We start from the raw sequence: 13,789 nt of genomic DNA on the forward strand, positions 1-13,789 counted from the left end.
AAGAATTAAATGCATTGAAACCATACAAAATAAATGTTGCATATTAGACTACATGATTTTTTAACTAAAAATATTTGGATTATGAAAGCACCACTTAACTCCCTACTTAAAATCTGACAAAAAAATTCATTGCCAGAAAACAAATTCCATGTCAAATCAGATCACCATAGTACAGAATGCAGAAAATTTCCAAGGCAAATTTATGTTAAAAAACATACTAATATATTTTGGTACCACAAAATGTCAAACAATAGTTATACAGGGAATTAACACATTAGTGTTTTCATTTAAAAAGAAAGATCTCTTTCCTCATTTCATTACACATTTATAGAATAGAGATCTGTCAAATAAATTACTGAAAATCAGTTTAAGCTAGACCTTATAACAATTGAATTATATAATGGGGCATATAACCTTTAAAGAGAAAGACAAATGATAAAAATTAAGAACATTTAATTTGCATAAATGCAACATTAACAGTCTTTCCAGGCTATATACTTTATGATAAATATATGTGTGTATGTGTGTGTGTCATTCTATTAGTCTTTAACAGTGTTACAGGTCATTTTTAATATTTCTACAATTTTATTTTACCATAATAGAAGCAGTTATTATATATAAAAATAGTGATAACATAAAAATAATTCAGTATGACTGGGAACATTCTAGCATCAAGACCATATTACAGCACTTATGTTTTTCATAAGTTCTGCTTTGGAATAAACATTTATGTTTTAGGATTTTGCATGTCTGAAGTTCATATTCAATTAATGGACTCTAAAAATTCAATTCTAGGGAGTTCTTTTAGACCAGCAGTCATTGCTCAGAACAAAGAGCTTGATGTGTGCATCTTTAGGTCTTTCTTTACTATAAAAATAGTATTAACATTTGATACTTAAGTTATTGGGTCTAAAGTTTTATTCATTAAACTTTTACTTTGAACACTGAATTTGTTGAATCCCTGCTCAGACATCACTTCAATAGTTTTCATAATAAAATGAACAAACAAATTTCATTTCAAAGTTGCAATGATTCTAATGTTTCAGCTGATCCACAATCTCTAGCAAATCAGAAAAGGCCCACTGTGCATACTTTCAGGGAAAAAATTGCACAAGAAAGTATCAGTTTATACACAAACAAAATGTATTTTCTTAACTTTTCTGGACTCATCTCTATGTGTCAAGGTCCAAGAGAATAGGATAATAAATGTTACCAATATTTACCATTGGAAGCGTTTAATTGGAGAGTGTAGAATAAAATTTCTCTAAGGAAACTTTACGTCCAATTATTACTTTCATGTTTTCTTAAAAAAACAATATTTGATAGGAACAAAAGTTGGTCTTAATCATTTCCATACAAATGAAGAAAGGAAGGAAAAAAGGAAGGAGTCTCCCACTGTAAATGTTTCTTGAGTGTATAGTTAGTTGATATCAATCAAAGTGAAATGGCTTGATAATTTACAAGAATTTAAAACATTTATTATCCCCTTTTATTTTATACACTGTCTTACCTAGAAAATAATATCAAAGTTAAGGACCTATAACTGTTTCCCACACATTTGATAGGGACCATTATATCATTGACAGGCATTAGAATTTACTTGTAAAAAAGCCCATCAACATACCTAAAAGGCTGGCCTTTAATTTTGTTTTCAACCTACTTGTCAAATTCACTGTCAAGTATTTGTTTTTTGTTGCTGCCAGTTTCAAGAACAATTAAGACACCTTAAGATTTGGTTTTTATTACCCATATCTTTGAAAGTTTGATTTCTGCATAGGTAAATTAAATTGCTGGATCACTGTATCACTGTATCACTGTCATCCCATTGTTCATCGATTTGCTCCAATGGGCATCAATAACGTCTCCATTTGTCCCTGTCGTGTGCTAATGTAGCCCAATGGTGTATTGGGGGCTCTTTCAGGATCAGGGGAATGAGGACTGTCATTGTAAACATATGAAATTGTGTGCAATTGTATGTGATCAAGAATATATGTACAGTCATAAAAATCAATAACTTATATAGGTCAGTCTTTCCTATGATCTTTATCAATTATTCTACTGGTTTGATGGGTTTACAGATGGTCAAATATCCAAGTTCTCTTCTAACAAAAGAAAAAGAAAAAAATACTATGGAGATCTACAGAGAATGACCAATCTATCTACATGGATATAGAAGATAAGTGTATTATATCGTATACTGGCAGTCTTTCTGGAATAGGATGAGTTTAACAACTACCATTAATCATGTATTAGAAAAACACAAAACTATTAGACTGGTATTATTTAAAAATTATATCATTGTATGACTGAAATCCAATCACAAACAACTTTTTAAGTGTCACTGTGTATGATCAATTTTTAAAAAATTTAAAGATTTTTTTAAAAAATTGTATCTGAGGGGAAAATATACAAAATTTGCAATTTCACATCCCCTAATTCCAACTAAATTTAAGCTGAAAAAAGAGAATCTTATGAGGTGAAGGTTTAGGTTACTATTGACCTGAAGATCTTTAGTATTTTCAATATTCACAGAAAAGCAGACAAATGTGAAAAAAACTTGGTTTTTTTTGGGATATGATTTCACAGTTATGATTTCTAGTTTGTCATTTGTATTTGCCTTATTTTCTATGAATTTCATATTGCATAATATAAAGTTGCATTTAATGTGGTTTATATTTAATAGCTTTGGGAAGGATAAATGATGATTTTGCTAAAATGTTTTTATGAGGCAAATATAGATGATATGGAGTTTTGTAATGACTTACAAATGTTCTAAGTCTCTTCTGACAAAGTGTTCTCAGTTTTACAAATTAACTTAAAATCAAACAACACGAAGGAAATAAATTCATGTTTACCTTTCAGTACCCTAAAACTAAATGCATACCGATTTTTATAAAATAACTATAGAACAACTAAGTGGTCCTTCTTACTAACAAAGATTAGAAAAACTATTGCTAACAAATCTTTACCAGTTGGCTACGAGGTGGCAGAGTCACATCATACTTTTTGTAGAGGTCATCTGTAAAATCTAAACAACAAAAGTTGTACGAAATACTTGAGCATGTATGGCCTCTTCCAAGTAGGTGCCAAAGACAAGATCTGGATATGGTGACAAAAAAATCTCACACTTCGCTGTGGTCACTGAGTTTGCTCAAATTCTGAAATAAAAGATGAAGAAATGAATCCAAGCTACTAACTTGATTCTAACTGGTATTAGTCAAAGATCAGAGCTGTCTGGCCAACGCAAGGAAGGAGACATTCAATGAGACATCAGAATACATAGCCGTCTAAAGCTCCACATTCAGCATCAGCCTGCAGGTGATGAAACTGTCCCTACCACTTAGAAATACCATATGTTCCCTGAGTCTCTTTCCTCACTTCTGAAAAGTGGATTAAATAATAGTGTGGCAAATAAAGTTCATAGAGATAAAATATCAGATTATCTCCAGAGCATGATGAATATTCAATAATGCTGGGTTTATTGTAATAGTGATAGCAGTAATAATAATAATGTCCATTATTATTACTTTATAAATACATCCTGGTCTGGTTAAATATAATTGGGGTCGCTCTGGGAGGCACCAAAGCTGTTCTGGGAATGAGGAAAGGGGAAAATGATTCAAACTCCAAGGAACTTTTGGGGAAATCTAGAATAGATTTCAAAGTTACCGTAAAGCCTAGTATTTGGAAGATTACTGACATTCCATTGCCATGTGGATGCTAAACTCCACAAACAGTATGTCTAAGTGTGGCAAAATGGAGTGAAGGAAAAGGTATCATGAAAGGAAAGGAATCATGGTTATACTTAAAGGGGTTCTTCGGGGAAGGGCACTGGGGAAATTGCACCCAGACATGCTCCAGGGGTTACTCCTGGCTCAGAGGACAGGAAAGACTCGTGGAAGTGCAGGGAGACCCTATGGGATGCCCGGGAGCAAGCCCAGGTGGGCAGCACACAAGGCAAGAGCCCTGCCTGCTGTGCTAGCTCTCTGGCCGCTAGTCAGAGATCCAAACAAAATCGAAATTTAGATTTGACAGAGCTGTATTTCAAATGCCCAACATAAGTAGATCCTGAAAGAAGCATTTCTTTTACAAATTCGTAGTTTACACTCAACAGATAATCACCAAGATCGCCAAGTAAATAATATGGAGGGAAGATCCATCCAAATTACTCAAAAATGTTCATAGTCAAATAAAAGAAATGGAAACAGCCCTTGACTTGAGGAGCTTGAGGCACTCAAGTTTTCAATGTATCTTAGATGTCAGTGGGATAAGAGGCTATAATTGAAAAAAATGTGGAGTCCGTGATTATGTGCTATAACCTATCTTGTACCTTGCTCAACTTACCTTATTTGAATGGATGCTACTTATTGCAGCTGATATGGATTCAAAAAAAATTGGTCTCTCTGAGTCTAGATTGCCACTGTAGTTCATCGCTTTCATCAAGGAGGCTACAAGGAAATACAGATGACATCAGAATCGAGAAAGCCATAGCAGAACCACACTCAAAGTTCAAAGAAAGACAGCCCCTTACCTCTGCAATGAACTAGTGACACATCAACACTTTTGCTCTTACAGTCCATGTAAACCTGGAAGAATTAAAATAGTAAGTGCACAATTAATTTAGGAAATCAGGCAGGAAATAAGAAGGGCTTCAGAAGGGAAATTCCCGGAATAAAGAATTTCTGTAGTAAAGAACACTTCTTATGATAGCTGACCACCAGAGGGAGACATTGTTACATGGTCAGGCAAACACCGGGCAGGCAAGATTGAGACAGTTAGCAGGCTAAGATTAAAGGCAACGCGATGTCTACTCTGAATAATAGACGACAATGTGGGCTTAGTCCTGCGAACTCTAAGTTCCACCCATGATATTAAACTGAGACCTTCACTATAATCAAGGCTAAAAGGGACAATCAAACTTCCCAGTCTTAAAGTTCATCAAGATGAGATGCTAATTTGTTTGACAAACTTGAGAACAGAGTCCTACCTACCAAGTTTAAGTTCCAGAAAATTTCAATTAGGAAAAACTTACTGAAGGTCCTGATCTAAACTCACCAACTCAGCCCCTTGAAACTCAGAGAAAGTAAATCTAGACATTGTAGTAACAACGGTAGGACAATTTGGTTATGTACCAAGCTGCATTTATAATACATTCTACAAGTATACGTCCCAAAAATGAGCCCTTACTTTCTTTCGGCAGGAAGACCTCTCTGTATGTTAGAATTGTAAAAGAGTTGTATGTTAGAATTGCAAAATAATCCTGTACATAAATAAATAATCGGCAGAATAATACTAAGATGCCCACTGAATGAATGGCTTCTGTTTTCATATGTTAAAATGATTAATTTAAAGTGACCTTGGATTAGTCTTTAAAGTGACCTTGGATTAGTCGGGTGTTTGACTTTGTTTCCCTCAGGCTCAGTGAAGCACAAACACACAACTTTTTAAGGGGTGGGGTTTGTTTGTTTTTTTTTTTTTTTTGGTGTTGATAGTCATAATCTCTAGCTCACCGACCTCTCGGGTGTCCTAAACCGAAGGACAAACAGAACAGCTTGGTTTCCTCCAACCTCTCAGTCCTAAGACGTGTTTCTTTTTATTAAATTACAAAAGCAACTAAGAAAATAGCCCTGGGAGTGCTGTCCGGAAGCAGGAAGGCAGGCGGGAGGAAGAGACCTCTGCCCCACTCTGTGGCCTCTTTCGTGCAGCTGCAGTGAGGAAGTGGCACCCGCTGTAAGGACATTATTATTGTTAAAGAAACATCTCTAGGGTGGAGAGATGATCGGGGTTAAGGTGCTCGCCTTACCTGAGGCTGCCCCAGCTCAGGGCCCAGCACTGCACATGCCCCTGAACCCAAGAGCAGGGGTCTCTGAGCACAGAGGCAGGAGTGAGTCCTGCTGTTCCCCAACTTTCTCCCCTCCCCCCAAAGAGACATGGCTGAGGAGACAGCTGAAAGTGGGGTGTGTGAGGCCCTGATTTGGCTCCTCGCCACCACCCCTCTGCCCGCCAGCACCGCAGCTGTGGATCTGGTGACCCCCAGTACCACGGGCAACAGTCCCCGAGGACTACAAATTATCGTACACACCCATTGCACAGGGACTAGAGTTTTGCCAAATGAGAACAGTAGGATCAGAGAGACGGCTGAGAGCACAGAGTACAGAGTTGTTGCGGAGGCTTGGCAGCGTGCTTGTTATGCCTTCGCTCATTTCAGCGGCATATTGAGGAAGTGTTTATTTCTACTTCCAGTTTACAAAAAAAAAAGCAAACATTTAGGCATAAGAAATAGTGGGGCCTAGTTATGTGGCTAATATATGGAGTTGTATGTTAGAATTGGTTTAGTTGGTTCACTTGGGACCATACCAGGTGGTATTTAGGGCTTATTCCTGGCTCTTTGGCTCACTCCTGGTGGGCTCAGGGGGTCTCTGGGGTGCTGAGTATTGAACCTGCTTCAGCTACTTGAAAGGCAAGTGTCCTACCCTCTGTACTATCATTCTGGCCCCCATAAAGCCAATATGTTTAGCGTACGTCAAAATGTACTGAAACCATAAAAGAGAAATCAGTAGTATTAAGGGAATTGGAAAGCAGAGACTATTGGTGTTATACACAGATTAGAAATACTAGGTTAGGGACTGGAGCGACAGCACCGCGGGTAGGGCATTTGCCTTGCACATAACAGGCCCAGGTTTGATCTCCAGCATCCCAAAGGGTCCCCTGAGCACTGCCAGGAATGATTCCTGAGGGCAGAGCCAGGAATAATCCCTGTGCATCGCCAGGTGTGACCCGAAAAGCAAAAAAATATTTTTAAAAAGTCTTTTGGATAATTAAAAACAAGAAATATTAGGACTGGCCCAGCATGATAACACAGCATGCAGGGCACTCGATTACACACAGTTCCCTTGAATTTGACCTTGGCCATGACACAGGGTCCCGGAGTCCTCCAGGACAGATCTCTGAGCACAGAGCCAGGAGGAACGTCCTCCTCATCAATCACCACCAGTACCACTCGTCACCCAAAATAGAAAAAAATATACCAGGCCCAAACAAGGAAGCTAGCACACAGGAGGAGAGCATGTCCTGCATTCACAAGGACGACGAGACTGCTGGGTGTGGTCTCATCACTGGCACCACATCCCGACATCAACCGGCTGAGCTGCAGTTCCAGCCTGAGATTCATTGAAAGGGACCCAAAATTTGCCCATAGCCCGGATAGAGCCATGTGACCCTGCTTCCAGCACCCACCAAAAATTAAAAATCATGCTCTTTTCTGCCAGTTTTCTTTTCTTTTTTTGTTGGGGGCACACCTAGTGGTGCTCAGGGCTTACTCCTGGCTCAGTGCTCAGGAATCACTCATGATTGGCTGAGGGGACTATACGGGGATCTGGGGATTGTCCGTGGGTCAGCTGCAAGCAAGGCACGTGCCCTACTTGCTGTGCTATCGCTCTGTTCCCTTTCTGCCTATTTTAAATTTTTAAAAAATCTGTTGACTTTTCCCACATAATTTCATTGTACACGATTTTAACAGCAATAAGAGAGAAGTGGGGAAAGTTATTCCTCACCATTCCCAACACCTAGATTATATTTTCCTCTGAATTTTCAGCCTCAGGGCCTGACCAGTGGGGACAGACATCCACATGCCCCTTGCTACTGCCCTGCGGTCTGATTTGTAATCTCTAAGTAAGGCAGCTAAAAAGTATTAGCTCATATTGAAAATAAATTGTTTAACTATGCCCCCCAAAAATGTATCCACTCTTTTTCCAGAAATAGGACAATTCTAACCTACTGTTTTTCCAGTGTGATCTTTGGATTTTCTGGCCCAGAACTAGGACCAACAAGACTGGTTTAAATGATCCCCATGAATGTGATATTTTTTAGGGCGTGCAGCCTTTCAAGTGGGGTCCAGGATGCCAAGGACTTCTCCCAGGGATTCCTGGCTCAGCTGTCTGTGGTTTAAAGAGACCTGGAGATATGCCTGTCTCACGTGCTGGGGGAGAGGCAGTTAGGATAGAGAAGGGACCACTATAACAAAGACAGTTGGGAATGATCGGTCTGGGTAAGAACTGTGCGCTGAAAACAAGTAAAGGAACAAACATGGTAACTTCTCAGTATCGGTATTGCAAACCGTAATGCTAAAAGGGGAGAGAGAGACAGAGACAGAGACAGAAAGAGGGAGAGAGACAGAGAGACAGAGAGAAGGAGAGAGAAGGAAAGTGCCTTCCATAGAGAATGGGGAGGGTGGTTGGGGGCAAAGTGGGGACGTTGGTGGCGGGACATGTGCACTGAGGGAGGGCTGGGTGTTGGAGCACTGTCTGACTGAAACCTGACCCTGACCAGGTCTGTAACTGTGGATCCTAGTGGGGGCCTCTGCCTTAACTCCTAGACCTTTACCGTATATAATAAAAGGGCTGAATACAAGAAACCATCCAAGAAGAAGATACTACCAGTTTATCATCCAGATTTATACAAAAGAAAATATGGAACATCTCAGGTTAAACTGCCAAACTCTTTGTTTTATAGAGAAGAAGGAAATAAACGGATTTTTTTGGGGGGGGGGATTTTGTTGTGGGCTACACCAAAGTATATTTTGGGATTCCTACTGGCCCTGAGCTCAGGGTTCACGCCTACCAGGGCTCTGGGGACAATATGTGACACCTGGGATGAAGCCGGGGTCAGCTTCTTGCAAGGGAAGCGCCTTCCTACTCTGTGGCCCCAAATAAAAACATTATTTAGTTTAAGGGGTAACACACTCCAAACGACCACTAGATTCAAGACCTCGGGTATTTAAAATATTATTTATTATGCATAATCTGGGCTGGAGCGATAGCACAGCGGTAGGGCATTCATTCGCCTTTCATGTGGCCAACCCGTGTTCAATTCCTCCGCCCCTCTCAGAGAGCCCGGCAAGCTACCCAGAGTATCGCGCCCGCATGGCAGAGCCTGGCAAGCTCCCCGTGGCGTATTGGATAGGCCAAAAACAGTAACAACAAGTCTCACAATGAGAGACGTTACTGGTGCCCGCTCGAACAAATCGATGAGCAATGGGATGACAGTGACAGTGACAGTGATGCATAATCTGTTGTCAGGCTAGCTGCCATGTCTGAAACGGCATCACTGTCTCATTGTCACAAAACTGATCTTCATTCTAAGCTAGTACAGTTGAACCAGGACCACCCTTGCAGACTGTTCCCCAGAGGCTGTCTTCACACTGCACATTTCAAAGTCATCGTGCGTCTGATTTGGAACTCAGTTTCGCTCACTGCACGTACAGGAACCCTTCCCAATTGCCAACATTATTCAGGACCCTATTCATATTCTGTTTGTGATATGGGGTCACTAATGGGGTCACGGGCCAGTTTAAGGAACTCGGGGATAGAGAAGCTGCAGGCTCTGAAAGTGGAGAAATCTCCTGCACTCGCCATTGCCTGAGGAGCTGAGGAGGGTCCCCGGCCACCACGTGAGTGAATTCTGCCGTGGCCACCAGGGCTGGCTTCTCCCGGAGATAAACGTCTCCTTCCTGTGGAAGCCTGTGGACCCACTGCTCACAAGGCGACGGCTTCCCCTCAACTCCAGTTTCTGTTTTGAGTCTGCCTCGTGTGAATGCCCCCAGACGTGACACGTGCTCTTAGCTCAGAGACTCAACAGGGAGAGCAGTAGTGACAAGACGGGCACAGAAGTTTCCTATTCTGTGAAGAAAAGAGCTCGAGAGGGGTATTGGGACAAAAAGCGGGACCTAGAGCCCAGGGCAGAGAGAGTGGCTGTGAGAAAACGCCCTCTCTGCAGCAAGGGTCCATGCAGACGCAGACTGGGCAAGTACCTCCACCAGCTCCGAGACTCCAGAATAGTCGAAAAAGGTCAATCCACTGCAATCCAGGATTAGAGAGCACTTCTCTCTCAGGCAAGGCTGGGAGGCTTCTTCTGCAAGAGGAAGACACCTGAGTGAGAGAAGATTCTGGAGATTCCTGCTGCTGGCCGTTAGAAGGCGAAAAGGGAAGCACCGCTTCATTTAATAAACACAAATTCAGGACACTTGAGTTTTATGTTTTTTAGTTAATGACTTTTTTTAAATTTTAAGATGGAGTTTTATTTTTTTCTTTTTGGGTCACACCCGGCAATGCACAGGGATTACTCCAGGCTCATGCACTCAGAAATTAGCCCTGGTGATGCTCAGGGGACCATATGGGATGCTGGGAGTCAAACCCGGTTGGCCGTGTGCAAGACAAAAGCCGTACCCGCTGTGCTATTGCTCCAGCCAAAAAAAAAACAGTCACCGTCACTGTTACTGTCATCCCATTGCTCATCAATTTGCTCCAGTGGGCACCAGTAACGTCTCCATTGTGAGACTTGTTGTTACTGTTTTTGGCATATCAAATACACCATAGGTAGCTTGCCAGCTCTGCTGTGCAGGCGGGATACTCTCGGTAGCTTGCCCGGCTCTCCGAGAGGGATATATATACATATATATATATATATATATATACATATATATTGCTTATATAAATACAAATATGAGTATTTAATTCTCTAAAGTAGAGATGAAAATTTTCTAATGATATGGAGACATTTGATTGAAAATCATGATAGTTTAGCACCTCAAACTATTCCTGTTTCCATTCAACCAACATTTATTGGCTGGAGTCTGCAGGGGCCAGACAGTCTGTGGACCCTTGATTCCCCGAGTGGGAAGAGTGGCTAAGCTGCGAGTGTAGATTCAGGCTATGCTTCCATTGGCCTAAACAGTCATTTAGAAATTCAAAACAGATTAAAGTTAACCACATCCTCTGACATGTTCACTAATTAATTAAACACACAGACTACCTTCATTAAGGGTTCTTATTTCCATAAACACACACATATGTTGTCAGTACATTATTTTTAAAATACTTCTATTCTACTTTATTTAGAGTTACAGAGTCAGAATTCATAATCAATATTAAAAGAGTTGTTTGACATCTGTCTCATTATTTCATCTGGGATACGTATTTCTTTTTTTAAAAAAAATTTTGGGGGGGGTCACACCCAGAGATGCTCAAAGGTTACTCCTGGCTTTGCACTCAGGAATTACTCCTGGCGGTGCTTGGGGGACCATATGAGATGCTGGAAATTGAACCCGGGTTGGCCAAGTGCAAGGCAAACGCCCTACCTGCTGTACTATTGCTCCAGCCTCTGGGATACGTATTTCTTGTGACTCATCAGTATATTTTTATTCAAATTGGAAATATTTCATTGAATTTTCAGGGTTTAAAGATATCTAGCAATTGATTACTTCTACTTCTGCACTTGGAAATTACTCCTGGCATACTCAGGGAACCACATGGGATGCTCGGGATTTATCACGAATCAGCTGGGTGCAAGGCAAACACCCTACTTACTCGCTGTACTATCTCTGCAGCTCCTGTACAATTCCTCTTAACCCCATGCTTAATAACAGCATGTTGAAATTAGTCTACATATATTTATACTATGGAAACTGGCAAATGTTGCAAATCTCTGCTCCTCCACCACCCCATGCTTAAAATTTAACAGCACATCACGGCTTAAAGGTGGAACACTCTTGTTAAAGAAAATGTAGCACAGTGGCACTGTTGTCCCATTGTTCATCGATTTGCTTGAGCCAGCACCAGTAATGTCTCCATTGTGAGACTTGTTGCTACTGTTTTTTGGTATATCGAATACACCATGGGTAGCTTGCCAGGCTCTGCCATACGGGCAGGATACTCTCAGTAGTTTGACGGGCTCTCTGAGAGGAACAGTGGAATCAAATACAGGTAGGCCACGTGCAAGGCAAGAGCCCTACCCACTGTGCTATTGCTCCAGCCTTAAAGAAAATAATTAGTAATTTTGTTTTTAATAGATTGATGTAGCATTGGCTTGTAAGAGTATTAAGCAATTATATTTTAGGATTACAATATTTTTTCACACCATGTCTATCCTTGAGGTACTACAAATAGTGGTGGAGAGATACTGACACTTTGGTGAATGTACGAAACCACTGACGCCTTTCATGAATGATCTTAAAATGACAGCGGTGATATGACTGCTATTAGATTAGTAAACTATTTTTTCTACCTCCTTCTGCAGAACTGTTCTTAGCAAGGTATGTGTCTTTTATTTTTATTTATTTATTTATTTATTTATTTTGCTTTTTGGGTTATACCTGGTGATGCACAGGGGTTACTCCTGGCTCTGCATTCAGGAATTACTCCTGGCGGTGCTCAGGGGACCATATGGGATGCTGGGAATCGAACCCGGGTCGGGTGCGTGCAAGGCAAACGCCCTACCCGCTGTGCTATCGCTCCAGCCCCAAGGTATGGGTCTTTTAAATATTATATATTTTAGAATAATTTACAATATAAACCTCTTAGCTTAAACTTTTCTATATCATTAATGGTCATCACTAGTATTTCATGACCACTACTTTTAATTTCCCAAACCAAACATGAAATAAAACCTTTGTGAGTATCTTTACCCTTAATCTTTATCTATTAGAAAATGTAAGTCAGCTGTTATACTGTGAGAGGCTTGGTACAAAGAAACTTTATTCTGAAAGAATATTAGCGATTTTTTAAATTTACAAAATGTGACAATGCATAGCATTTTCTAAAATTATTACTTGGATACTATTATCTCTGTTGCTTAGCTAAAATGACATAACCAATCAATCATAGCACCTTTTTTCCCCATGAGATCAAAGAAGACCTTAAAATTTTTAATCAACTCAGTGCTCCAGAAGCTACTACTATTTGATAACGAAGTTATTTGTCAAACTGAGTTTTAAGATGGTAGCATGAAAACATCATCTGCCCACGTGCTATCTAACAAGTCTGCTCACCGGATCTAAAAGACTACAATGATTTCAAAGACCATTTTCATGATATTAAACAAAGTATCTATTTTTGGTCACATTGATTTCCCTGATAAATTTACTTGTCATTCTTTATATTTTCTTTTAATTATTATATAACTTCAGCACTGACAGGCTACTAACTATAAAAAATGTTTGGTATTATCAACAGTGACACAAAAATTTTGTTTCATTGTCTTGGAGTTTAATTCCTTCAACTTCTGCGATTTTTACATTCTAATTTGTTCTCTCTCTTTAATCAAATTCTCTGTACTTCTTCTTCAAGCCATCCCAAACAAAGCAAATCATATAAAGCCAAACAAAAGAAGCATGCCATTAGTTTGATAATAATTTAAGGAAACCATTTTAAGAGAAGCAATTCATGATGCTGTTTTTTTTCTAAATTAAAAAAAAAAAGACAACTTTAATGGTAAAATGACTAATTCACTCAAATGTAAATTTAAGTACAATAAGCAGTTCTGAAGTCTTTCCAAAATTAAGTGAAGTGTTTGTTTTTTCCCTTCCACACAGTATCCTCTGCCATTGCATCGATTTTATGGCAATAACCTTGTGTTCTAAGCTTCTAAGTAAATCAACCCATGCAATAAAAATCACATCATTGGAAAAAAGAGTAAAGTGAAAGCACAGCTAATACCCTGCCTTAAGCGAAATGAGGTAAGCTTGGAGCATGTGCGAAGGAGGCGACTCATCTATACCCATGTGGGATGTGGTAAATGATGGCTTTGTCTACAAAAAACAACATTTCAGAAAGAAATTAACCATCAGGTGTGGGTGGGTAATTAACTCCAAACTGTGGAAGGCAGCTCCTTCCTGTGGTATATTCATTAACTCTTTGAATTAAAAAGTATTTATAGTTGCATAATTCAGGAGTGTCTTTCATATATTTCACAAGATTTTTGACACTCGGTGAGTCCCCCATGATTTCTTTGAGAG

The 13,789-nt window shown here is 39.8% G+C and overlaps 1 protein-coding gene across 1 annotated transcript in view; it reads right to left on the reverse strand.

Annotated features, from left to right (window-relative positions):
- Positions 1–3,073: 3,073 nt before the first annotated feature.
- Positions 3,074–13,789, reverse strand: part of SLC26A7 (solute carrier family 26 member 7) — a 148,499-nt gene continuing 137,783 nt past the window's right edge. Inside the window, exons 16-19 of the mRNA XM_004602350.2 lie at positions 9,809–9,909; positions 4,532–4,586; positions 4,345–4,448; positions 3,074–3,158 (exon numbers count right to left, since the gene is read on the reverse strand). Of these exons, the coding sequence (XP_004602407.2) occupies positions 3,123–3,158; positions 4,345–4,448; positions 4,532–4,586; positions 9,809–9,909 (296 nt within the window). The 3' untranslated portion in view covers positions 3,074–3,122. The remainder of the gene's footprint in view (positions 3,159–4,344; positions 4,449–4,531; positions 4,587–9,808; positions 9,910–13,789) is intronic.

This window comes from Sorex araneus, chromosome 2, assembly GCF_027595985.1.
Source record: "Sorex araneus isolate mSorAra2 chromosome 2, mSorAra2.pri, whole genome shotgun sequence".
In the NCBI taxonomy this organism is placed as follows: Eukaryota; Metazoa; Chordata; class Mammalia; order Eulipotyphla; family Soricidae; genus Sorex; species Sorex araneus.